The sequence below is a fragment of the Oryzias latipes genome, chromosome 17 (genome assembly GCF_002234675.1).
Source record: "Oryzias latipes chromosome 17, ASM223467v1".
Lineage (NCBI taxonomy): Eukaryota > Metazoa > Chordata > Actinopteri > Beloniformes > Adrianichthyidae > Oryzias > Oryzias latipes.
In genome coordinates this window covers 13,620,909-13,648,187 of record NC_019875.2, presented here as the reverse complement: position 1 = coordinate 13,648,187, position 27,279 = coordinate 13,620,909, and the positions used below count along the sequence as shown (strand labels likewise).

The following is a 27,279-nucleotide window of genomic DNA, read 5'->3' as shown; positions in this document are numbered from 1 at the left end:
CAGGATCATGTTTTCCTTATGAGAGGCCACACAGTTGTGGGTGAACATGGTGTAGAGGATGGGGCTGAGAACACAGCCCTGTGGTGTGCCAATGTTAGAGATGATGCTGGCTGAAGTCCTGTTCCCTATTCTGACAGACTGAGGCCTGCCAGTCAGAAAGTCCAGGAGCCAGTCACAGATGATGGGGTGTAGTCCAAGGGAGAGCTTTTGTAGTGCATAAACGCGTAAGTGTAAACACTCCACTTGAACATTTGGAAGTCTTTTAGTTTATTAAATACTAAAATTGGAAAATACAAACAAAGCAACCTTTGCAGAGTTTGCATTGTATGATTCAGAACTGTTGCCATTTGGCTTTTAAATCACATTTTTTATTTATTGCAGTTGTTGCACAAATTTTACTACTAACTCATTAATGCTACAAACCAAGTTGAATTTTCTGCTGCTGCATGCTATTCTGTTTGTTAGTGGACTTGCAAAGTCCCCTGTCTTCACAAACATATGAGGTTACGTGACATCCCATTTGTAATCCATAGGGTGGAATATAAAAGCCCATTTGCACCTTAAACAACTCTAACTCCTCCGGGAAGACTCATTCATAAAAAGCAATTCAACGAAGCTCCTCACATTATTCTAGATTTAAAATGAAAGTGAAGACTGGGGTCTTCAGTGACTGACTCTGCAGAAAGTAGGGGACTTCTGCAATCTATTCACCTGACTTTGCTTTGTCAGCCTTCATCCCCTACCACTTTCCCTCCATCCATTTTCCAATCCCACGCAGTCCCTTTTGGGTAGCTGGGGCCTAACCCAGCTGCTGTTGGGTGAAGGCAGGGTACACCCTTAGTCAATCCCATCATTGACCAATGATAATTGTTTGGGAAGCATATTTAGTTGGATAGAAATTTTATAACTGGTTTGCTGCGCAGTTGACATCCTATCACATTTCACTGTAGAAGCGTCTGGAGGCCTTAGTGGAAGGTTTTACATCTGTGGTCAAGGAAGTGATTGGAGTTAGTGCGTATTTATCACAGAAGTCTGACACTTTAGGTTAATATCACTTTTGTTTAATTTTCTTACTTTTGATGCAAGTGCTCCTCTGAAAAGCAATTTTCACACTCCTGTGCAGCAACAATGCATTCAGATTTACTCCAAAAGACAAAAACTTTTAATACAAGCTGCTGCAGCTTTAGAAATGGGATCAGCAATCCCATTTTCATCATAATTTCGCGCAACTTGGAAGTTTGGTCCTTCGGGATCAGAAGCACATGATCACACATCAGCACAGAAATCAATCAAACTATCAAACAAAAAGTTTTGTCATATTGACTTTAAAAAAAATTGATGTGTTTTATCATTAATGCAGACAACCAACGTGTTTTAAAATTATCATGGACTTGCAAATGACGTCTGTATGGGTGGATGACATCTGACTTCACTATCACACACCTCCAGCCTTTCAGTTCTGCACAGACTCACTCACCATTCTTTTTGAATGACTTATTATGACTAAACAGAATTTATGACAGAAATGGTACTTCATTTTTGTTTTTTTTAATTTCAAGATAAGTCATACAGTGCTTACTTCCAGATTACAGAATTCAACAATCCCAGTTTGACGCTAAAATCCATTTATGCAATAAAATGACATGCTTACATTGAAATTGTTACATTTTCAAAGATGATAGCTCGCCACTTTAATTGACACCATCATGAAGTAGACTGAGTTGTATTTTGAGATTCTAAGCTGTCTCTGTGTTTGGAGTCTGTGGCTGAAGGAGATAAAGTTATCTATCATGAACCTAAGCAGACGCCTCATGACAGCCATGGCTGCATCCCACCACTGAACCACGCTGGAGGTTACAGAGCTTTTTAAAGAGCGGCCGATTCTTCCCCATGTGTTTGAAGAAGCAGTCTGCAAATCTCAGTTCATGGTTTTTATTCAAATGTAGTCATGAAAGTCATCAGAATACCAAAAAATAGTTTTTAAGATGGGTGAATTTAGGCAAAAACTGCAGTTCAATACTATGTTGCAAAAAGAAGAAAAAAGTATTTCTTCATTAATTTTACAGTACATTTAAAAAAAAACGATACAGATGTATTTATTTTTATGTAATGAATATTTTGTTTATTTTGAGTTTGCGTTTTCGAATGTATTAATTTTGGGTTTAGCATTAGAATGTGTTTCACTTGTCCATGAGTCAATTTCAACACGACAAACCTGTGATTCTGAGCCCTTTTTTTAAGGATACACACCTCATAAAAGGATTTTAAAGTCAAAGAACCCCCAATCAGCAAAAGACCTCTTTTGTTTGTAAAGCAACTCTCTTACATAGAATCAGTTTGCTGTGTTTCACAGAAAGATTTAAACATTAAAATATACTGAAACAAGAAAAACAGTTTGCACACTGGAGTGCCATTAGGTAACCCCAAGGGCACATGCACTCATGTTTAAAAAGCTCTGTTAAAAGCCTTCCTTGTATCTCTGCAGTCTGTCATTTCTGAAAGTGAGCCTGGAAATAAATCCTTCCTTGTTTACTGTGCTAATATTGATGAAGAACACAGATTTTAAACACCTAGTACTTGTTTTGTAAATGACCCTTGAGACGCATACAAAGGATAATGCCTTCATTTGTGCAAAGTTTAAATGCTAAGGGTGACAAAACTACATCATAGGTGTATTTAATACATTTATTAGTTTCTTTTTTTTTTTTTACCTTGAAGGAGAAATATAGGATTTTTAATGTGGCACATATGATACCTATATCTATACAGAGAAACAGTTATATAGACCAGTGAAATTACCAGTGCACAAACGTAGAAGTCAATGAAGCATAGAGGAAAATGTATATATTAAATGTACTTCATTGGAATGCAATCACATATTTTTTCATTGAAAGGTAAAAATAACTCATTATTAAACCTTTGTGGGATTTTGCAATAGTACCAAATTCTGTGTCCACTGGGTTCCATTTTCGGCCCATATGAAAACTTTGCTCTTTGATTAAATCTTGTATTTTAGGTAAAGGGTTGCTGAAGGGAATGAATTGCATGTGTGTGCATACAGCCTTATATACAGGGCATTATTCTCTGTCAAAAATAAACACAAAAAACATTCCCCTAAGCCCTCCTGTTGTGAGATAATGTTTGATGTATTCTCTGCCTGTTTTTTTGACTGAAAATGTGGCCAAGGCTCAACAGGTCAGCGCAAAAAGCTTGTGCAAATGTATTTAATGATCTCCCTCTAAAATGTCTGACAGAACAGCTTTTTCCTGTCAGATGGAAGGCTCCATCTAGTGTGAGAAAGGCATCATGGCATTCTCAGCTGCAGAGGGCTCTCTAAATTGATTGGCTACAAGCCTTCAAATTAGCTTGCAGTCCACACACTTGTGTGATCAGCAGTTGGTTAATCTCTGGCTTGTCTGTTGCGTTACATTTCTGGCTTTTACTTTGCTGGTGGATTTGTGTTTGGAAAGGTAAAGTGATATTTTTAAAAATGTTATTTATTGTGAATTGGATGAGCTTGCCAAAGGCAAACACTAGTGTTCTTGTTCTGTCGTTCACATTCTCCACACAAAGGAGAACGTTAAAAGGTTCTCTCCAAATTATGTATGTGTTGAATGCAATGTATTCAAGACTGAAGTCCAAGGGAAACTCTACTTAACTCTTGAAGCTGGGTGGCATGTTAATTTTGTATATATATATATATATATATATATATATATATATATATCTCATGTTTGATCTGCCTTGTTTTTTTTCTTTTAATTTTTTTCAACATTTAAATCTACTGTGGCTAGTCACATTTAATGTTTTAATTCAAATGCTAATAACTAGGCATCAACAAGCATAATTCTGTAACACTAGATGTATGCAATTTGCTTGGTAGACTATTAGATTTTTAGGACCCATTTGAAGTTTGAAATTAGAAATGGCATTCAGTCGTGTCTATGAAGACTCTCATTCATCCAGGTTGGTTCCATTGTAGTAGTTTTAGAATTGACTAAGCCTCTTGGATAAGAGGTGAAACGTCTTCCAACTTTAAAACCAAGTCCAGATGACATCCCCTAAAACTACTACAATGGCATTCAGTCGTGTTGACAAAAACCTGAGTTGTGAAGGGAGGAAAGTTTGCTCTCAGCAATACAATAGAACAGTTTGTTTCCTTTTTAACCCACTTATCTCTTCAGATTGACTATGGCAGCAACTCTACACAGACCTCCAGGGCATCAGGGACCTGTTGCAGGAAGTTCTGCCTCTTGCACCGATAGTGAGTTGAGCTCCGCACAGCCAGACCAAGGTCCCCACAGTGCTGTCCATGAGCCAGGATCGTTGTCCCATCCTCAGCCTTCTGTCTTTGTTCGACCACTGGTTTATGTCCAAGCACCGCCTCCACCGTCCTTCCTCCACTATCAGTGGCCTGTGCCCTCTTTTTATAACCCGTTTGGAGGCATTCCAGGTATGACTGAGTTGTGATTGAGTGAGCCTTTTTCAGTTGGCAGATGTTGCATTTCTACATTTTATTTCACCAAAAATGTTTGACAGCTCTTGTTTCAAAGTTGAAGGCAATGATTTTTTTTTTTTTCTTAGGCTATGGTATGGTTTTACCCCCACCAACATTCCTTCCTCCTCCTTATCTGGAGGCTCCACCGTATGTCCTACCTCACCCTCAGATCCCCCCCTTTGAATACAGGCGCTTACCTCACCAGCAGGGTCACTCTCAAGGGTACCATCAACACCCAAACCAAACATCCAGAACACGTGTGCCTCAAACTGCCTCTGTCAGACAAACTACGAACTCAGAGGTCCAAACAGAGCCAACACAAAGGGGTGGGGATGATCTAAGATGGCTGCCCCCCAGCTCAGATTCTGGGCGAGGAACTACCCCAAATTCTCTAGACTCTTCAGGCTCCAGATGTCAGAAAGAGGCGTCAGCTGATCTTGAGAACTTTGTGGCGTCCGGCAGTGATGCATATGGACCACCTAAAGACGTCTTCACCAATGACTCCACTGGGACCGGTGACATTCAAACGTGCGTAAAAGCGACTCAAGAAATGGAACAGGGAAGTGATGGTCAAACCTGTAGCCATGATTGCAAGCATGATCAGTGCAATACAAGTCTAAATCCCCCAGATGACGCAGACCCTGTTTGCAGCTCCTCTCAGAAAGACGACGGAGTTTGTAGTGAAAGGCACACATCTGTTCCGGACATTCTGTTGAATTGGAGAGGCAGCACCCCAAAATCTGTCCCAGAAAAAGAACTGATTCAGAAGGAATGCCTTCAAACCGAACAAGAGACAAATAATTCTGTTGCTCGCAACTCTACTGACACTGATGATTGTTTGGCAGTGGTTGTCCGCTGTAACGATGCTGACGGGATCTCAAGTGGTCGGGACAGCAAAATATTTTCCAAAATTATTCGATTTCCTTTTTTTATCAACCCTGTGGATGACAAGCTTGAAAACTTGGCCATTTCTAAGGGGCAATCTCTAACCTTTGGGGATGAATTGGAGAACTCGTCCCAGAAGCTTCCAGACTGTCAGCAAAATGACTGTGAGACATTTGCAGCCAACGACGCAATGGAGAGCCTTCTCAGTAAACCGTGTTTTAGTAGCTACTGGACAAAGAGAAAAATGGATGAGTCTGTTTGGTCTGTGGAGTCTCTTGTCCCTTTTATCCCCAACACAGAATGGCTTTTACAGAATGGTTTGTTTGAGCCTGAAGTGAACGAGATGGAGATAACTCATCATGCATCACCTGCCCAAAGTGACTGTCTAATTGAAGTTAGAAAGGAAAGATGGCAAAGTAGTGCGTTATTTGCTTCTGATTTTAACCCGGAAACCTTTTTAGATTTTAAAATTCTTAATGATAAACAAAACTCTTCAAAGAAGCTCAAAACTCAAGCTGAAGCTCATGAAATCTGGCCAGAACCAGATCAGTGCACTACTGTAAGGAAGGATCCTTTATCTTCCCCTTCTAGTAAAGCAACATCCACCTCAAATGAGGATGAAAATGGGTCTTCTGAACCAGAGGCTGAGAAAAGCCCAAACCAGGAGTCTTTTCCAGTGAATGACTTGCAGGAAGACGGCCCTAAATCTGCTGAAGAAACATTGCTTCTGAGCTCTGTAGCAGAAGAGGGGATCTCCCCATCAGGTCAAGTTACTCCTCAAAATGGTGCAGCCACTGAGGTGGAAGAAGCGGCTGAGGTTTCAGGAGGAAAAAAGCCTGAAGCTGTCCAGCCAAAGGGTCACTTGGTGGACTGTGGTGTCCAGTGTGATGAGTTCCAGGATCCAATGTGTGTCTGTGTGGCACAAAGCACCAACGTGGAACCAGACCAAATACAGCTTTTAAAAATATCAGGTGGTGTAGTCTCATGCTGGCAGTGTTTTTGGTCTTTAACAGGATGCTGTTGAACTAATTTTTTTTTTTTTTTTTTTGTCCATAGAAATTCAAAACTTAAAAAATGGTAAACACGAATCATTCTGCATGGACAGGAATGTGCATAAAAAGCAGAAAGGCCAGAAGAGGAACAAGACTCAAGGTACCAAAAAGCTTAAAGTACCTGCAACAAAAACATTTTTACCATTCAGAATATTTTCTTTTTTGCTAATTACTGATTGTGAATTTACAAAATTTTAAAATTGGAGAAAACTTCTTAATTTCACACCTTTTTTTTTTTTCTTTTTTTTAAAACAATTTTTCTTTTTAAAAGCTTGGCAGGTTTAAGACAAAATGCTCAGGTATATTAATACTGGTGCTTTTTTTATTTTTTATTTTTTGAAAATATGGAATAAAACTTTGGAATGGAAATGTTTGAAAAAAGTTATGCAAGCTTTTATTTATTTCTCTTAATGTGCACCCTTAGCAGGTATTATTCATACAAAGCAGATGAGCTGAGATGATTTGAGCTATCTAAATCCTTTTCAGGACATGGCGGCAAACCAGAAGCCTGCAATGGAAACCAGAGGTCTGGCAAAGCAAGAGGTGCCTTTATTTTTCCTTCTTTATCCTTTTCTTTTCAGACCTGTGGAAATGCTTCACATTCCACTGCATGCTAAAGATTTATCAACTAGCTTATGAGTCCATTGTTCCAGCTTTTTTATTTTTTTTTTCTTGCTTGATTTTTGCAGGTGGAACCGGAAGGAGCCTGCAGCACTAACAGCTGAGCTCTATAGATATTTTATTTTTTTTAAACCAATTTGAAATAAATTTAACTTATGTATTCCAATAAATGTCTATTGTGAAACAAATATGTTTGGCTATCGTCATTTTTTCTGGTCAACCTTTCATATTTTTCAGCTGTTCATTAAGCAGGCTTCAGGTATTTCCTATTGGTCTACAAAGGTCACCTATAAAACGTACTGTAGTGTCAAACACACTTCATCAGCAGTGAGTAGGGCACGGCTACATGGGACAGATGAGTTTGTTCCCCTTAAGGACCAAGGGCTCTTGGGTAAATTTAAATTAATTCATAATTAACTAAATCTTGATACATTTGTCCGATTCAACCAACTTATGATGTTATGATGCCACTTGACAGTAAGCTCTTGGCAAAATGTGACTTAAAAGTAGATGTTTGTGGGAAAAACACAAGTTGATATATAAATGTGAGGAAAATGGAGATTCTAAACAGGACTAACAATAAAAATCAATGAAGTTAATCTCAGGATTTTTGGTATTTTTAAAACTGACCATAATCCTTTAGCTTTTTGTTTAAAAATCTGAGCCGGTGTTGGAATATATACAAATAGGTGAATTCTGACTTTTGTATAAATTACTCTCAATGTTTTGAGTTGTTTACATCTTGTGACGTTGAAGCTGATGCATTCCTAAAACTGAGAACTGACAAAGAAACATTTACTCTTTTTGAATGGAAGAATTGGAGAAAACAGGATGACTTTTGCTCCCATAGATCAGTACAGACTTTCCAGTTTTCCTGTATATAGAAAGGCCTCCTGCAGGTATGAATCACAGGGTTAATGCTCTCTTTACACAGGGATTTCTGCACCTGTGGGTGTTCTGCACTCATGCAGTGGTCCTGCAGCTCTGAGTTTTCGATGCGGTACGACGCACTGGAAATGTGTCACGCATGCATTCAGCTTTGTGAAAAAAAAGCTGATGGATTCAATCCATGTAGAATGGGGGGGGGGTTGCAAATAGAAAATCTAAATGTCAATGATTTAAAAAAAAAAAAAAAAAAGCCTATGCAAGGCTTAAGTGAAATTGGTTGGGGGATGTGCATTAAAAAAAAAAACATCCAATGAAATATCCATCCATTTAAATGCAGAGTTGTTGAAGTTTATTTATTTTACTATAGGTTAATTGAACTTTAAAGTGATGTTTTTCATTAGTTTTATCCTTGTCAAGTTTAAATAGTACAACACCAAATTAAACTTATTTTGAAATGAAAACGAAATCTTTAACAAACCGAATTGAGCGCAGTGGTTGGCGTGTTCCCCTCCCAGCGAGAAGCCCTGGTTCAAATCCCAGCTGAGACCTTATTTGGAGTTTGCATGTTCTTGTGCACGCATGGGTTTTCTCAGACTTCCTCCCACAGTCCAAAGACATCCCTAGCATATTAATTGGCGTTGCTAAATTTCCTCGAGGTGTGCATGTGAGTATGTGGCCCTGCAACAGACTAGTGACCTCTTCAGGGTTTACCCCACCTTTGCCCAACAGTAACTGGATTGGCTCCAACAGCCCCTTGACCCTGAAAGGGATTCGGCAGGTTCTGAAAATTGATGGATGGATGAATTACATTGAAAATCCAATCCCATTACAAGCTTATGGTGGTGAAAATGAACCATTGTCTCTTTAGTGTGAAGAAACGTGATGACCTATAGCACAGTCATAAGTGAGCCTGTAAATGCTTTTACCTAAATCTTATCATCAATCATGAACATGAAGATTTCTTGTCTTGATCGAGTTTTTTTTATTGACTAAATTCATTTGGACCTGTTAATGTGCAACAAGTAGAGCAGGAATTGTTTAAATTCGTACACTGTGTTGGCCGTCAAGAGCCACAGATGGTCTTGCCCTACAGCTATGCACCTGGAAATGTCATCACATTTCAATTATTTGAAATTTGAGTACAATAAGAGAAAAATCCAGCAGGGGTTTACATTTTACATGATTTTAACTATTAGAACAGGTTAAGACGGGATAAACTATAAGCTTTTATGTTAAAAGAAAGACCAAATCAACCATGTCAGCTTGGAAAACTAGATCTATGGCAGTTGAGCAAATTTAGAAATATTCATCCAGTTATCAGTCATATATGCCCTAATTCCCTGCACTTTAGAAATAAATTATCAATGTGTTTTTTTAAATATACTGCAGATAAAATGTGCTTAAGCCTTTGGAAAGCTCAGTGTGATTTTTTTTTTAACCAGACATTTTGTACTCTGAATTTTCTCAGCACACTTGAGCAGTTTTAGTGCAGAGGATTCATTGCTATAAATGAGTGAAATTAAACTTGCTGAGCTTTATTAACCAATAGGAACTGTGCATCATCAGGCTCCTCTGCCATTCAAATAATTTCTGAATTTGGTTGATATTAACCTTTTTTTTGTAACCCAATTTTTTTTCAGCATTTGAGCAAATTCTTGTTGATGTAGAATGTTTACTTCTCAGATTACTCCACACTCGCATTGCTGCATTTTAAAGTTACCCGTTGGTTCTACTAAAAGGATGGACCTGACCAAGCCATCCATTCTTACGTGAAATGTTTGAAATCATGTAACCTGTTGAAATGCCTACATACACATGTTCTGCCTGATGGTTGCCAATTCCAGCTGTCTGTTCACCACTTGAGCACTCAGCAAAAATAGTCATCGGTGATCTTCTGGTTAGACCTAAGATTCTATTGAAAGTGAGATGTAAACAGAATAAAGATAGCAGTCGCCCTAGGTGCTGCTTCCAGGCTTCCATAGCACACACAAGGTGGTCTGCTTCTCAAGTAGTACAGAATTAATGTGCTTTAAAAGACACCCACCTCTGTTTTCCGATGAATCTCCCATTTAGTGCATCTTTATAGCCAGAAAAATGCAATTTGTAAACGGAATACATTGTATTTAACTTACTTCCGGTTTCTTTCAAATTAAGATAAGTACAAAGCTTACATTGTTTTTTAATTTATTTTATTTTTCAGCCCTTTCTGTTATCTTTCCAATGGTGTGCTTGTGAATTAAATTTTTTTGTCATCAGGAATATCTGTAATTTAAAAATGGTACTCCAATTCAACACAAACTTTAAGCAGGTAAAAAAAGTGAATGTTTAGTTTTACTAAAAACCTTTTCTTTTTGTCTTGGCAATACATGTGCACCAACATTCAAACTGAAGAAACACAAATCGCTTTTCAAGACTTTAGTTCCAGGTAAGGTTTTTTTTTCCTGCTCTTTCATGCATGTATGCATGTGCGGTCTTGTTTAGGTGCTTTATATTCCTCCCCCTGGTCCCTATAATGGGTTTGCAGAACTGGTGTGTTCGTGGAGACCTCAGGAAAAAAGCTGTACAGAATGGTGGCTCTACTTTAAATAGCAGAATAAGCTATTAGTGCTTTTATTTTTTAGCGCGAATTGGCCTGGGTTCCTGTGCGTCCGCCTCACGTACGCTCAATTCACTGCTGCAGTTCACGCACCGCAGGCTTGCGCCAACTGCGTCCGCAAAATCCACACTCGCGCTCGTTCCAGCGGTGACTGCAGCCGTCTCCTTGCTGCCTCCAAGACGTGGACGCGGTGTGGGATCTAGCCGCCGGAGTTTGCGCACAGCGATGGTGTGAGGAGCCACCGGAGGTAAGCCGCAGCTTGTAACGGACAGGCTGACAGACAGGTGCCGGGCTTGATTCGGCTCTACTCTAGTGCGTCCAACAGCAGTCCTCTGCTGACGGGTGAGTCAGGGCGATCGGATCGGGTGCTGGAATGTGAGGTCGGGGGAGGATGTGACGGTCATCCTTCACGGCCGTACGCTGCGCATCCTCCGCGCTCCCAGCTGCGTTCGCGGACGCTTCAGCTGCAGCTCTGTGTGGCACCGCCGCGCGCTAGAAAAAACACAACTGTCTCCCCCTAACATTTCTGCTGAAAGCCCTTTTCTTCTTAAGAAGCAGTGCGCCAGACATTCAGACGAATCCTCTTGAAGTGAATCCTCGAAAATCCGTCGCATGTTTGGCTCACAGCCCACGCAGCGCGCCATTATCCTTGGTGTAAGTGAAGTTTGCAGACTGATCCAGGCTTTTGCGTGCTGGTGTTTCTGTGGAAGATGTGATGATGGGAGAGCCGAGCGGAGACGCAGCAGCGGGATGTGCTGGAATAATCAGGGGGGTCACAAATGATGCTGTTTCCCCCCAAACCCGCAGACGACGGAGGTTCATTTGTGATTTCCTGCAGCGCGCCGAGGCGCCATAAACCGCAGCACGCGCTTGGTCTTATTACCTCCTCGGTGCCGTTGAGCAAAACACGCTCACATGGCACCACAGCTGCACGGAGGACTGCTGTGGAGGAGACGCGCAACAAAGAGCGTCTTCCACTTGCAGCATTTTACGCTTGGCTGCTGTGATGTCACGAGAGCTGGGTTTTGGTGCGGAGAGGTGGACTCTGGTTTCCGCTTCAGTGAGAAGTTTTGAGTTCATAGAAAGCAGCGTCACTTGTCGCCTGTGGCTGAGAACGAAAGGACACGCAATTCCTGAGACCAGCAGAACAACGGGAAGGGAAGGCTCTGCGTCTGAGCTCTAACCAGAACCTTTACGCATAAAAGTCTGCTTTAACAATCAATTATGTAGTCATGTGCGCCCCATAGTCATGGACAAAACTTAGCAATAGGTAACCTTATCTTGCAGTTCTAAATCTTGTGCTAAAACAAAGGAGAACCACCAGAATAATTAGGTTGACTGAATATTTTACAGTCACAGTCATCTCAGCGCAATTTACATAAAGAATGATTAAAAAGAAAAGAAAAACAACAAAACATGAAAAGGCTAAAGTAGTCAGTTTATATGATTTGATTCTTTCATTTTTTTTCCCATTATTTAAATAAACAATTATGCGTAATGGACACAAAAAAGAGTTTTATTTATTTATTCAAACTTAGATTTGTTTTACATTAGGAATTTACACCACAGGAGCACTAGAAAAAGCCTCAAATTAAACTTGATTCTTGATTTATATGAGTAATTTTTCATCCTGATCATAACAATCGATTCAATCAATAAAATGTAGTTTTTCTTAAGCCCAGCTATAGCTTATATAAGAGACCAACAGGTTACATCAAACATTTCTGATGTTGGTCTTCTCAACTGCTACTGGGTAACTGCAGGGAAAAGATTCCATTTGAATAAAATAAAAATAAACCTGGCATATGCATTTGCATTAATCAAAGAACAAACACTTGTGTGTGTGTGTGTGTGTGTGTGTGTGTGTGTGTGTGTTTTAAAATAGGAAATAATGTAAACCTTCATTCTTCACATTTAACAAATCATTTGACTTTTTGTTTGCCATTGAGCGTTGTTGCAGAGGGGTGCCCCACTGACATGTTGTATTTACAGAAACGGTGTTTCTGTCTTGTAGAAACGATCTAGTTCTACTAGGCATTACAGTTGGCCTTTTAGACGTGCTGTCCTTCTGACAGTAAAATGTCTTTTAAAAGTTTGTAGTAAGTTGCACAACACAAAACTGTGTTTGTGTAAAAACAATGCCCTGCTGTTAGACTTGAAGTTGACATGAGCTGGTTAGCAGCTAAAAAAATTTAAGAAGACAGGAAAATGCTACTTCTGAGCAAGTCAAATAGCTTCCCTTTTTAGTGGAGCCAGACAAATCATAAATTTTGTGGTACAAGCACCAATTTTAACATGGATGTACCTTAGGATCCCCTCTTTCAGAAAAGTACGTCAGCCACGAGAAAAATTCAATTGTTACAAAATTATTCAATGTCTATTTGCCTCAGTCTTAACAAAATGCACAAAATGTAGTCTTTAAACATGAGGGGTACCTACAGATTATTATTATATGTATATAATACTGTATTATATATATTTTAAAATTCTGGAATTCTCGTGGTGTTTCTAAAAGAGAGAACCCTAAGGTACATCAATGCTAAATTTAGTGCTTGTACCACAAAATGCACAATTGTTTTAATAACTGGCTCCACTTAGTGTGGTTGGATGTTTATTATTGGTGTTCAAAAACTTTACAGATGTTACACTCGATTATTCTTGTCATTCATTTTCAAGAACAACTTGACTTTTTTTATTATCTACAGCTTAAATGCCATTTCATGCAGCCACTACATACATTTTACTCATTTTCCACGTATGAAATTCCGGTCTTTCGTGATGCGTGATATCATAAGTGTTTTTTGTGCTCGTCATTCCTCGATGTCAATGTTTGGCCGATAGGTCTTTACGTAAATTTGGTTTTGAGCTGTTCAAAACTTTCTGTCGGTTCAAAACTATGTATTTTACACAGATTTGATATAGTTTATACGCAATTATTAGGTAAATCTTGTGCATTTGTGCGTTATTTTTTGCGAAACGTATATCCAAAGTTGTGGCTTTTCATGACTGTTCCATGTATGTCTAACAGACTTTTCACGCATGTACCACTGATGTATAACTTTAGTATCACGTATACGGCACACATATCACGTTCAAATGATGTAATTAACAGATGAATCACTAATGAATTGCAAATAAACAGTGCAATAATCACGCACGGTTCATGTTCTACGTTGATTTACGTGTTCTTTTTGTGGTTTATTCGCACTTCTTCCGTTGTTTTAACATGGTTCTTTCGTGTTACATCTGTAAAAATTTCACGTAAAAACCACAACTTTTCTTACTTTATCCACATATATTCATGTAAAACCAAATTTTCTCCATACAATTTGTTTAAAATGTACGTAGTGGATGTGTGTCACAGGCTTTAAAGGCTCTGTATCTACCTGTTCTCAAAGCAAGTGTTGGTGCCAACTGGTGGAGTAAATCCATACGGTCATTGGGAGAGAAAAAAACACCTGCCTGCTGCTCCACATCCTATTTTAAATCATTTGTAAAAGATGTTTTCAGTTCTCAGTACTGACTTACCTGTGGCTTCTCGCATTAGATTTAGAGCTCCAAGGCTCGTCCGCAAAGCAGTCAACTCAACAACACTTTCTTACCTAAACATTCTTATCTAGTGTACTACCGCGCTTTGCTCACAAACAGCAACTGGTGGTCCCTGAACCTCGCAACCTGAACACCTCAGCTCTGAGATCCATATGGTGAAATGATCTCTCCTTTTCTACTTGTCCTTAGTACAATATTCAATGAAAAGAGGTTAAACACCAGACTCTTGATTATCTGCTTATATGCTTATTAATAAAACAACTATCTTGTCCTTGACATTTCTTGCAGCTGAAATATTTTTCTTCCATTGCATGTCTTAGAATGAGTTGACTCAGTTACTTTTTGCTTGTCATTTTGGGTTGTTACAGCTTGTTACTGTAGTTGAGGAAAATTAGAGGCCAAAAAAGAATACTTGATATACTGGTAAAACAATAGCCACTCATCTGTCACTGGAGTTATTTTCTAATAATAACCTGTGATCGGTGAAATTCCCGAAATATAGATGTTTTAAGGCTGTAAAACTCCTCACTATACACTTTATACTATTTCAATGAGGAGAAATATTAAAAGTGTGATTGAAAGATTTTATAGTAAAAACAGGATTTTGTCCATGAAATAATCCCTAGTCTTTGGCGGTTAGGCTCTGGGCTGGAGAAATCTTGCATGTTTGGGATGACCTGGGATCATGTGATGAGACCCCAGAGCCTAGACGCTAATGGTCGTTACTCCAGACCTCGCCGAAGCAAAGAGCCTGGAGGAGAACAGGGAGAAGGTGGGTCGGTGAAATGTCTGAAATGCAAATAAATATACTTCCATGAATTTAAAGGCAGGAGTTTGATTGTGAAAACTAACTATTAGCTAACTAACTTTAACTATCAGCTCAAAGTAAGGAGTAATGGATGAGTGACGTGTGGAGTGATGAATCAAAAACCCAGCGTTCCTGAAGATGAGATCTTCCTTTTAGAAATTGCACCAAAGCAATTTTAACAAGCAGACATAGTTAAAATTTCTATATTTTTCTCTCTTGTTTAAACTTTCAAAGTTCAAACCTTTGCAAAAAAATAACTCCGGTATTATAGAATGAAAACAAAGATCTACTCGAAATAGATGATTTTTGTGGCAAGCTGAATGCATACTGTACAGGAGACACGCCACGGAGAAGACTGACTGTCAACATCAACAATCAGGATGCAGAATAAAGTGTGATATTAAAAAATGTATAAATAGATTTAAAAAAAAAATCTGCAAAACAGCGAGACAGTGAAAAGTGAATTACAAAATAGCGAAAGACCATTCCCTTGTGTATGACTTGGACAACATAAATGGAAACCAGCAAAAAATCCTTGAAGAACAAGCAAGGAGTTCCAAGTTGTAGCCATTGCAAAAGATAATGTGATGCACTGATACTTTTAAGCATCTGCTAAAAAGAGTAGCAAAATTCATCACATACTGTATATAAAAGTCCTTGGTCTTATCCAAACAAAATTGCATGAGAATTTATTGGAGAAAGTGTGTATGAAGTTTAATTTTCATTACAATACCTTGGTAGGTCTAGAATCACTTTACAGAAAGACAAATCAGCAGAGAAACCCCATACTGTAAGTGAGTGGTTTGACTTCAGTTGCAAACTTGGATAACACCACTCCTTGCCAACCAGAGGAAAAACTGTTGCAGACAAGCAGTGGTTGAGACCATTTTTGTTTAATCGCTTCAAGCTTTATACAATTGTTTTTAAATAAATTTAATCATTACTCCAAAGAACAGAAACTTTGCCTTTGCAAAATAAAGAGTAAGAAATTGTTTGTCTAAATTAATCTATTATCAATGACCCCTAAAATGGAAGGCCATTTTCCTGTTTAAAATTAAGGGTCAAACTTTCTTCTTCAAAGATTTATTAAATAACTTTCTCTACCTCATGTGCGTAACACATGGGAGAGCTGTGGTGCAGGAGTAGAGCGGTTGACGTCTGATGGGAATATTACAGGTTTGATTCCCGCTCCACTCATCCTGCCCATGTGTTAAAATGTCCTTGGGCAAGACACTGAACCCCACACTGCTCCTGGTGGCTATAGTTTGGCACAGGTGTTCAGCTGTGGAGTTGCCATCAGTGTGTGAATGTGTGTGTGCATGGGTGAATGGGACTGTGACTAAATACGCTTTGACCCTATAAGGTAGTAACACGCTATGTTCAGTACAGACCAAAAGTTTGGACACACCTTCCCATTCATTTGAATGTGAAGGTGTGTCCAAACTTTTGGTCTGTACTGTAAGTGTAGGCCATTTACCAACTAGAAGCATTTTAAAAAGTCAATTTTAGCTGCTTTTGCTGGTGGCCTCACTGTATACAGCTTGTGGGCCACAGAGTGGGTATTGACTAAATAAACAGACTTCCCTTTTGATTTAATATTTTTCAGCTGAAAATTATCTTGAAATATTTGGAATGAACTAAAATAAATATTTCTTGCTATCTTTGCATAGTGCCTTTACACAACCTTGGTCATACATTGGCATTTTTTGAATAAACCAAATTGATTCGAATAACATAGTTTGACTCTTTTCCAACTGCCCATGGGAATTATGTGCACATTATGTGACTCAAGCTTTTGCTCTCTGTGCAAAAGCTCCCACGAGCCAAAGATCCCACGAGTAAACCTCAACAAGTAATCCTAAGAGATGGTCAGATACCTTCTCCAATTCCTTAAAATCTATTAGATCGGTCAATCATTCACTTTAGCTTAAAGTTGGTCAACGTTCTGTTGCCATTTTTTCCCCACAGTAACCTTGCGAAAGCCTTACCAGATGTGCGATTTTCATTTTCTTTGGAACACATGATCAGGTCTTTTTTTATTTTATTTTTACGAAGGAACCACGAAGGAAATTTGGGAATAAAGAGGCATCCTAAAGACTAAAGCCCCTTTCGTAGTGCCATTTCTTCTGCCTCTGAAGGATCTTACGCTTTCTGCGCTCCAGAAAACGCCTCATTCAGCAGCACAACATTTTGATGTGCCTCCAGATGTGGTCCTTAGTGGCACATCAAAGGCAGAAGAGGTTTAGGTGCACTAAAAAAAAGGGGTAAAGTGGAATACCGTAATCTAAATGATGCTGCAGAGACAGAGGATGTTGTGACTTTGTCCAGCTATAATGTTTTTTAAATATTACTGATAAGTATTTTTTTTCATGTGCACAACAGCAATTAAGGATTTTTAAAAGAAGTAACAGCATTTACAATTTATACTGATTTTATAAACACCTTCATAAAGGTAAAATTGAAATGGTAAGCACAAAAGTTCTGCTTCCGTTAACCTGTACACCATACACAACTTACCTCTAGGTGGGGATCTGTAGCCAACTCTGGTCCTTTGTTTCTTGAACGTAAACCATGTCTATTTAAATCAATCATTAAACAGCCAAGGGTATCTTGATCCCAGTTAAGCTCATAGGCATTCTTTGCTTCAACAACATTCATTATTAAAACACTTTAAATGCAGTTCAATTAAACGGAATTATTACAAACACTGATGAGGAGCGTATCTGCATAGCCATGGGTAACAAGGAGTTTCTAAGAAGCCACATCGAGAATCAAAGTGGTTACCCTATACAGCCACTTTAACTGGTGCTGCACAAGCTGTGACTTTACGAATCAGAGACCTATTTGAAGTGAAGATGGTTCAACAGTTCCACAGATATATCTAATTTTCTCAGCACTGCTTGGGAAAATATGTTTCTATCAGAGCCAGAGTCTATCAAAACCTCAAACTCCTCCCTCTCACCCTTCAACAGGGCTGCGAAGGTATTAGATGAAGACTGATTGTTGGAGGGCAATCATTGCAAGAAAGAAACCAATTGCAATACACATAACTCAGTAAAGTGTATTTAACATTTCATGACTTCAAAACTAAACTACAGGTTTTGAAGACTGAAAAGGCAACTGCAGCTCAATCCAGCGACAATATAATGAATACTGAGGTGACAGTCATGCAAAGACACACTGAAAAGGCAAAGACAAAAGGAACACCAAAAAATGTGTTTTAGTGTGGATTGAAAGGCCAGTGTGCTGATTGAAGATGTGGTGCTGTCTTTGCAAAAGTAACACAAATTAACACCACTTGTAGACACAAAGATTAAATATTTGAAATGAGGAAATTTGGACTGAAACAGGAACGGATCTGAAGCTGCAGTAGCAGATTATGCCTTCAGTATTGAGACTTACCTTACAATTTGCCACATTTAGCTATAATCTCTGTATGTTTATACCACAAACTCATTAACTATGATGTACTGTGGGTGTGATAAGAATTTAGAGGGAAGGTGACTGCACCAAGGATCAGCTTTGAGTGCTTCTTGTTTGTGTGGTGATGGACAGGTTGATGGATGAGGTTAAAATGAATCTCTGTGGACCATGATGTTTGCAGATGACATTGTGATCTGCTGTGAGAGCAGAGAGCAGGTGGAGGAACATCTTGAAGGGTGGAGTTTTGTTTTTGAAAGGAGAGGAATGAAGGTCTGCTGCGGCAAGACTGTGGGGAAATAAGAGGGACTCAAGTGGAGAGGTGAGGTTACAGGGAGCACAGATGAAGAAGGTTGAGGACTTTAGGCACTTAGGGTCGGTCAACAGTCCAGAGCAACAGAGAGTGTAGGAAAGAGGGAAGAGGCGTGTATAAGCAGGTTGGAACAGGTGGAGGAAGATTTGGGGTGTGATATGTGACAATACTATTATCAAAACTGAAAGGTAAGGTGTAGAAGACTGTGGTGAGAACAGCCATGTTGTTGGTTCAGATGAGGGACAGTGTAGTTAAAGGTATACTGAGGTTGGAACGACATAAAAGGAGGCTAAGAGGAAGAGCAAAAATAAAATTCATGTAGTCAATGACAAAATAAAGGTGGTTGCTGTGAGCAAGGAAGATGCAGAGGATGGGGTTAAATGGGGATTTACAATTCGCTGAAGCGACCCCTAAATGTTGCAGCAGAAATCTGAAGTGGGGGAAGAACCTTCTAAAATATTCAAGCTGGCCAAACTGTATACACATATGCACTATTATTTCTTACTTGACTCATATATTTTTGAAGAACCACCAACAAAGCTGCCAAATAACTATGGTTGTTTGGACTTTACCTATTGTATTTCTACTTGGGGGGAGGCTGTGGTGCAGGGGTTGAGTGTTCAACCACAGATTGAGAGATCACAGACCAGGTTCCTGCATTGTCCACCAATGTGACAAAGCGTCTTTGGGCATGGCACTAAACCCGACATTGGTCCTGGTGGTAATAGGTTGGCATCAGTGTTAGGCAGCAGTGTGTGGATGTGTGTGAATGGCTGAATGGAACTGTGACTGTAGAGTGCTTTGTGCCTTTTAAAGAGCCTATGTTATGCTATTTCTAATCCTTTTATAAAAAACAATATCCATGTATATGATCATATATTATCTTTGGCACACAAAAGAACAATTTTTTATTAAACAATGCTTATTTTCCAGAGCCTTTTCTAACCCGGAAATAAGACGACTTGATCTCTGAGGCACCACCTTTTGCGCCGTGTGGGTGCCACTCATTTGATGACTTCAACCTAGAGTTGGCCTCTGCAACGTGTCTGCGTTTCCCCCATGAAAACAAGCAACATTCGAACTTTTGCAAAGATGGATGTGCATATTGTGCATATGAAAGGAAAGCTCCACAGAGAAAGTGTGTGCTTGTGTTAGCCTGGTGGCAGTGCTGGAAGGGCAGACTCTTCCTGGAAGGGGCTGTTCTTACTGGCCTATATTAGCTCGTGGGAACCCGGTAGTTTTCGTGGGTTGGGAGGGGCTGGTGCTCACAGCGCAGGTTTTTAGAGGAATATTTAGAAATTCGTGAACAGATCAAAAGACCACTTTGGGGTTATTTATAGTCAGAAATTAACATACACTTAAAAGCTAGAAAAACTGATTTTGCATGGTATAGGCCCTTTAAGAAGGTAGTAAAGTGCTATAAATATAACCATACTTAACAATAAGTTCACAAGGTTTTATGTTGGTTTTTTCATCCTTTGTGTGTTCTCACTGTCACTATGAGCATGTTTCTCAGTTGCTGCGTGAACCGCTGTTATGCCCTTACATTGGCATTAGTAGCGTCCTATGGTTTCCGATGTTAATTAGGAAGACAACGCATAGGCTTTAATATAAGAACATTCCAGATGAGTCAATACTGATCCAAACAACTATGCATCCCACAAACAGAGGATAAAGACTTTTTGAATACATTTGTTACAGTAAGTACATTTTTAATCACAGACAACATTTTCTGCTGTCATTGTTCTGTTGTGAATAAAACAGTGGCTCCATTGATCTCAAAGTCTATTAGTTGTTGCTCTGTCTAAATACAGACATCCTTAATCATCATGTTTAGATTATGTAACTATAATAGCATTCATTTGTTGTTATTTTTTTAATCTACAGACTACTACAAATCCCTTTTAGAGTTATTGTGAAGTAAGGACGTTTATTGGCAGCCTTTCCTCATACTTACTTGATTGCATTGACCTGTCTAAGACATGCAGACTTCTTAATTTGTGAGGAACATGACAAGAGAAGATGAGAATTGTGGATAAGACTCATGCCTCTTTCACAGTCAGCTGCTTGTTTCTGTCCCCGCTTCCTTCACACATCCCACCACTGAGCTGTTCTTCTCTCTGTTTGAAAGCTTTAAAGGCACGCACAAATCCTGGGGAAGACAGAACCTCTGAGGGAGCTAGAGCCGCCGAGCTGATCTCTTCTGAGATCCAGAGAACACTCAGAGAAGGAGGTTAAGCCTACGCTGCGTTCTGCTCTCCTTCCTTTCTCATCGCTTGTTCTCTTTCTCACTTGCTCCATAACTAAAGTGTAATCATAAAAATCAGTGGGCGAAAAGATAGCAAAAAAAAAAAAAAAAATCCATTTCCACGCAGTCAATGACGTATATCTCTCACTTAGTGGAGGTTGTTTGGATGGAATGATGGGAGCAGAACAGAGAGGGAAAGTGACAGAGAGCTGTTTATAGCCTCCAGAGTTTCTTATTCCCTCCCTCTAACACTGGGATTTAAACTCTTGTTGTCTCTCTTTGTCTTCCTAGCTCAATGGTGTGAGACTTACAGGCCACAGGGCGCATGTGAGGAATTTTAAATGTGTGAAACTCCAATAAAGAACCAGCTTTTCAGTTTTTTTATTAAAAAAAAACCCTATTCATGATTTTTCAACTGTAGTCAGTCTGTTTGAGCTAGAGCAGCAGACATAACAGCCACAACTAAGCACCAGGTGGCAGCAGTGCCGCATCTGGTTCCTCCAATGGCGGTTTTCTTTGATCAGTGAGCTGTATCATAAATGGGATTTGATGTCAAAATTACAGTCTACAGGGCTCTTATCAGTCAAGATGTCTTTGTCATTGTGGAGAAAAGTGGAAAGAGACTGTAAAGATTTCCAACTGTTCCTGCTATTCACAGGAAACCTGTGTAGTTTGAATGAAGTGTATTATTTTTTCGTATTTAGGGTAGTCATTATGAGTCGCATCATGGCTAAAAATACACAGGCCTTGCATAGACATCTGAAAAGTCTGGAGAAAAAACTGTCATCGGGTCTGAGAAAACAGCAGCCTGTTTTTTTTCTGTAGCCGAGAGATTAGGCATGCCGCAGTGAGCCTGTGATCTGAGCTATAGTGTGAGGATGAGTTCAGGAAAACATGCATGCTGAAGGCAGCAGTATTTTGTGTGCCTATAACAGGCTTTTCCCAATATTAGCCTGACAGTGAACACCACCGTGGACATAACTTCCGACATAGCAAGTCTAAGTAATTGCTCACATTTTTAAGTGGACACATTTATTTTTATTTATTTTTTTATTTATTGATTTACTACTGTGATTTCAATAATCAAGAAGAGGAATTAAATCACAAAATTTAAATTATTTTCAAAGATGGTGGCCGTACGATCAAATGTGATAATAATATCTAATGCCATTTTGGAAGCGATTCTGTAGCATAATTCACCAGAAATGCTTTTTCATTTTCAGAATGAAGCTGCAGTTTTTGACTCAAAATTAAAATTAAAAAGCAATCCGCCCAAATGCTTTTTCATTTTCTTCTCCTTCTATAATTTCAGGTAAGTGACAGAATAAGCAGTGTTGAAGTAGAAAAGGAAAAAGCATTTTGAAGTGTTGCTTTTTCATTTTAATTTGAGTCATTTGATGAAGTTACATTTTGAAAACTAAAAAACATTTCTGTTAATCCATTTTAATTGTCAAATTAGACATTTCTAAATGAATTTTGCTACACATTTACCAAAGAACTTTTTGAAAATGAAATGTCAAATACAATTTTCATTATCATTTTAATTAAGTGACAGAATAAGCAGGGTTGAAGTAGAAAAGTAAAAAGCATTTTGAAGTATTGCTTTTTCATTTTAATTTTGGGTCAAAAAAATGCAGCCTCATTTTGAAAATGAAAAAGCATTTCTGGTTTTGACTTTTACTTTTAATTATGCTACACAATCGCTTCCATATTTTTGCCCTAGTCTCAACAATATATATATATATATATATATTTATATATGTATATATATATATAAATGGAGAAATGAAATAAATAAAAATACAGGCAGAGCGGGAGGATGAGTGGGGATTCGTAGAGAGAGCCAGAGCAGGTTCCTTTAACCCTTGTGCTATCCTAGGCACTTTAACATTGGGAGTTGGGTCATCTAGACCCATTAGACAGTGTTCTGAACCTTTTTTTTGTCACGAACTGGTGGTGGAGGACCCAAATGCAGGAGACCAAGCTTGGTGACAGGAACTAAAACATTTAATAGGCAAACTGAAACATGACAAAACTATGAGGAGAAACAAAACTATTACAAAACATAGCAGATGACCTGACATGGAAGAACAGAAACCAAGACACTTAAATAGGCTGAGGGTAATTAACTGAACTGAAGACAGCTGTGGATCATGAACCTGAAGGTTGAGTGACTGACAAAGAAAACCAAAAACATGACCAAGAACAAAACCACTGAATCCTTACATTTTTCTTCAATGATTTGTGATCTTCACTGGTGTCCATGGATTACATGAAATCTTTCCACCTTTATCCACCTTTGTCATGGTAGGAAGAACACGTCAAAAGGCGCTTTCAAGCTAAATGGACAAATACTTACTTTGTCGTACCTCATGGGCTGGATAAAGTCATGTGCCTTATTTTCAAGCAGGTAAATGCAATACTCAAGGAATTCAAAATAAATAGTCACTTTGTTAAAAAATCCTGAAAAACCATGACAAATTTACCGGTGAGGAGCGCAACAATAAGTTCCAACAACTACAACAAGGCTATGCTGCACAGCAGATAATGTTGACAAAAATGGCTAAATCCAGTGAAGCTGGGACAGAAGCTAGCTATGTTGTGGCTTTGGAAATGACCCGGTGTAGCAAAAGGGATTTGGAAAAGAATGTATGGTGAAAGTAGCTGACATTGTATGTCCAGAGCAAAAGAAAGAGTCTGAAATTATAAGTTTGTCAAATGATACAGATCTGGGCAGCAACCTCTGACAGCATCTGGGAAAACTTTTGGAGGGTCTGGTTAACTGTAAAAATGACACTTCATTTAAGTTATTAAAAAAAAACAATTTTCTCTTTATCGATTGTTTTTCACCAAAATTGGCCCCCAGTCTAATTTTGAGTTCTTAATTTGGCCCTCCGCTACAAAACTTCGAGAACCCTGGTGTAGCTGGTTTACAACACAGGGGGGAGGGGCATCTGTGACAAAAAAAGTTGCATCCCAACACTGCTGATCTACAATGTGTAGATACAAGAGAAACAACTACACAATTAAAACCCAGAAGCACAACAGTACCTCTTCTGTCATTTTCTTCTGACATGGAATATAAAACAGGAAGGAGTCATTTTCGTCATCAACAAACATGTAAACTCTCATCACACATCACATCATGTGTATAAACAATGTAGGCCTTTGTGAATTGTTGGTGATTTAAAAAACAATGATAATAATAAAATAATGAGGCCGTCGCTTACCCAGCTAAAAAATGACAAAACGACCAGCAAAAAAAAGTGTTCCTAACTTTGCAACATTATCATTATATTCATCAGATTTCAAACAGTAAAGTGAGTTACTTGTGGTGTTATTAAAAATATTTGGCAACTTTCACTTGTGTTTCTCAAAAAAACGTTCTGTGTTCTTCACCTTCTTAATGTCTTCAGAACCTCAGAGCCACAAACAGAGCTGAAAGTGTTTTTTTTTACTTCACATTATGTGTTTGTATTCCAGATTTAAAAAAACGTGTGTGGCGCTGCTAGTGCACACATGATACTGCAACATGATTCTGATTCAAGGTCACCAGTAAAAAGATCCTTAGTTTAATTTAAAGTAACTTGATAGATCCAGAACCAAGATGCAAGGGACAAGTGATCTGCAGGTAGATGATGAACTCTATCACCATTGAAAAACAAAAATGCCATGAATAGTGAATGTCGACTTAAACTGAGTGGCTAACAAACAGGCATATAAAAAAGAAAGAAAAAATAGAACTTGACATTGTAAAGTTCTTGTGGTTCTGAAGTGTTTTTACTCCCTTTTTTAATCTCCCACATTGTAATTCCTTTGCTCTACACCAATTTCAATTGAAAAAGACAGCAGTGCTCTTTAAACCCTTGCCTTTTTTTTTAAATTTCAGTTTATTGACAAAAAACTAGTTCTTGGATTGTTCATGCTATACTTTCTAAAAAGAAAATTAGCTACATTTTGTTTTAATTTGCCTAATTGCATAGATCCAAATCTAGCTGAGGTGTTGAGGTGGGTGTTTTTACTGAAACTTAAAGAAGTGTGTATTGATTATTTCTTAATCTTTGTTAATATTAACATTTGCTCAAAAATGGGGGGGGGTTGCTCAGGGGCAGCTGTCCCCTTGCCCCCCCTTACTCCACCCCTGCTAAATGTGAAACTTTTCACATTACACAGGAATCATCCATCTTTTCTGTGATAAAAACTCTGAGAACTGGAGCAAAAAAAACAGAACAGACCCTGTTGTAAAACTAAATAAATAGATAAAGACATTTCTGCGTCACATGTTCTCAGTCATCACCCTTATTTGCTATAGTGACGGTACACTGAGCACTGATCTCTGCTACACTGAGTATCCTGTCTGCCTCCAGCTCTGGTATCCACCCTCAAAGGGTGACTCAAAGGCTTTTTGTTTGCCAGCTTTCATTTAGCCTAAAATAGTTTGATCTCAGCCCTATTTTCATTTCTCCTTCCTCCTACACACACAGCACCAACCCAGCGTGCCTGCGGCATATTGCTCTGAAAATCCAGCGGGAGGTGGAGATAAAACACCAGTGGGGGGATTCAGCTGTCAATCTCTCTTTTTTTTCATGGCCTCCATGTAATCTTGTAAGTTTTTTTGTTTTTGTTTGTTTGTTTGTTTCGTCCACCCCTCTTTAAATCACATCCTCTTCAGCTTTTCCTCAACTTGTTATCTTGGTTGTTCTTGAATTATAAAAAATAAAAATACTCAAAATATTGTATCATTTCCAGTTCTGAAAAACAAATAGCACTTGATATGTTTCATTTTCTTCCTTTCATGGGAATGAAATCTTGGGACACTTTACACAGAGATCCTGAATCCTGCAACTCTGGATTCCCCACAAGGAACAAGAGGGTTTTGTTGCTATTATTTTGCCAATTTATTTATTTTTAATAATCTACCAAAAAATAGACAGTAGAAGTGCTTATATAACACATGAGTCATCACACAAGCTAAATGGTTAAACATACTCAGACACTCTATGTCTAGAGGGAGTACACCTTTAGAATGCATTCAACTAGCATTGAATGTTTAGTTTTTTCATCCATTCAATGTGTGCACCAGCTTCATCCCTAGAGTCATAGGGGTTTTTAATCCTAAACCTGCTGTCCTTTTGCCACTGCTGGCTAAAACTAGAACAGTCAGGACGGGGTTCATCAACCGTTATCTTCAGTTGTTGTCCTAAAACGGGTTATCCTTTATTTTCTGCAGTCCACAAAATAAAGTTCATGTGATGCAACATTCATGTATGATGATGCACTTTTTTAATAATGGACTCTGAAGTTGGTTGGTGAGGAGTCAAACACACCTGAAGCTGAACTTAACTTAAACAGTGTGATGATTAACCTAAAATATATCTGTTTAAATTTAGATAAACTGATCCAAAATGGGACCAAAAAATGTTAATTCACCCAAAATGAATAAAACAACGAGAGAAATTTGACCTGGAACAACCAAAATAATGGGACTATTAATTAAGTGCAGAAGAAACATTTGTGATGATCACAAACTCAAACCTGGTACTATCCTCGCAGAGGAGAGAACAGGAACAAAACGGCAAACGGTAGCATCAACATAAAATCAAAAAGCACAGATCTACAGGGGCTTGTGTTACTTGAGTGACCTATTCAGTGCTAAGCATATTCAGCAACAAATTCAGTGCTACGCATTTGTAGGACAAGTAGAAGATGTTAGCAGAAGATGTTGGAAGACAGGCAGAGTTTTAGGATTTGGTCTAAATTGCCTCTCATCTGTTGCATTTTTTGATTGTTGCTGTTCACCTTTTGGCACATCCTGTCAGGGGTTGCCAGGTAGTTTGGCAGAAACGTTCACTCTGGATGTCCTTCCTGACACAATCCTGCAATTTATCTGGGCTGGGGACCAGCCCAGGGACTTGGGTCCTCTGGTGGCCACATAGCTAGGCTGTAGTGCAAAGGGTCTTGCCCAAGCACCCAGAATAGAATAAGCTCATTGTGGCCCCAGGACCAGATTTCTTGCGCGCCAGTTCCGCCCTTAACTAACTGAGCTATCCAGCAGCTGATTGTTCTATGGAAATAGATACAATGCATGTTTTGAAAACTCTGAAATTTTTTCCCTGAAGGCAACAAAGTTCAGAAAATCCTGAAAAGATAGAGAAAGAGGTGGTCCGCAAGATTCCTGCTTCGCTCCATTCTGATGCATTTGCTTGCAGTAAAATAGATCCATGTGCGTTTATGTTTTTCTCGTCTGAGCTGGATTCTGGCTCACAACTGTACGGCTGTATTGCTCCAAAATTGCTCACCATTTTTGCTGCACTGCTAATGTTAGGTTGGGCATTTGAGGGGCTGTAAGCTAGCAGGAATGAGTGTAAGCAAAGAGATGAAGTGATGGTGGCTTACTTTGC

At 38.9% G+C, this 27,279-nt stretch overlaps 2 protein-coding genes across 4 annotated transcripts in view; both read left to right on the top strand.

Annotated features, from left to right (window-relative positions):
• The first annotated feature begins 3,352 nt into the window (after window positions 1-3,352).
• LOC101160842 lies at window positions 3,353-7,246 on the top strand. The gene is made up of 6 exons (XM_023965479.1): window positions 3,353-3,470; window positions 4,185-4,453; window positions 4,585-6,354; window positions 6,440-6,535; window positions 6,922-6,978; window positions 7,125-7,246. The coding sequence occupies exons 2-6, from the start codon at window positions 4,192-4,194 to the stop codon at window positions 7,151-7,153; spliced, it is 2,214 nt and encodes a 737-aa protein (XP_023821247.1). The 5' UTR covers window positions 3,353-3,470; window positions 4,185-4,191; the 3' UTR covers window positions 7,154-7,246.
• A 2,909-nt stretch (window positions 7,247-10,155) lies between these two features.
• Window positions 10,156-27,279, top strand: part of LOC101160590 (disks large-associated protein 1-like) — a 91,504-nt gene continuing 74,380 nt past the window's right edge. The window contains exon 1 of one of the 3 annotated variants that reach the window (XM_020710847.2): window positions 10,156-10,787. The gene's annotated coding sequence lies outside the window, so the exon portion shown is untranslated. The remainder of the gene's footprint in view (window positions 10,788-27,279) is intronic. The other 2 variants (XM_011486379.2, XM_011486380.2) reach the window with 2 other exon arrangements.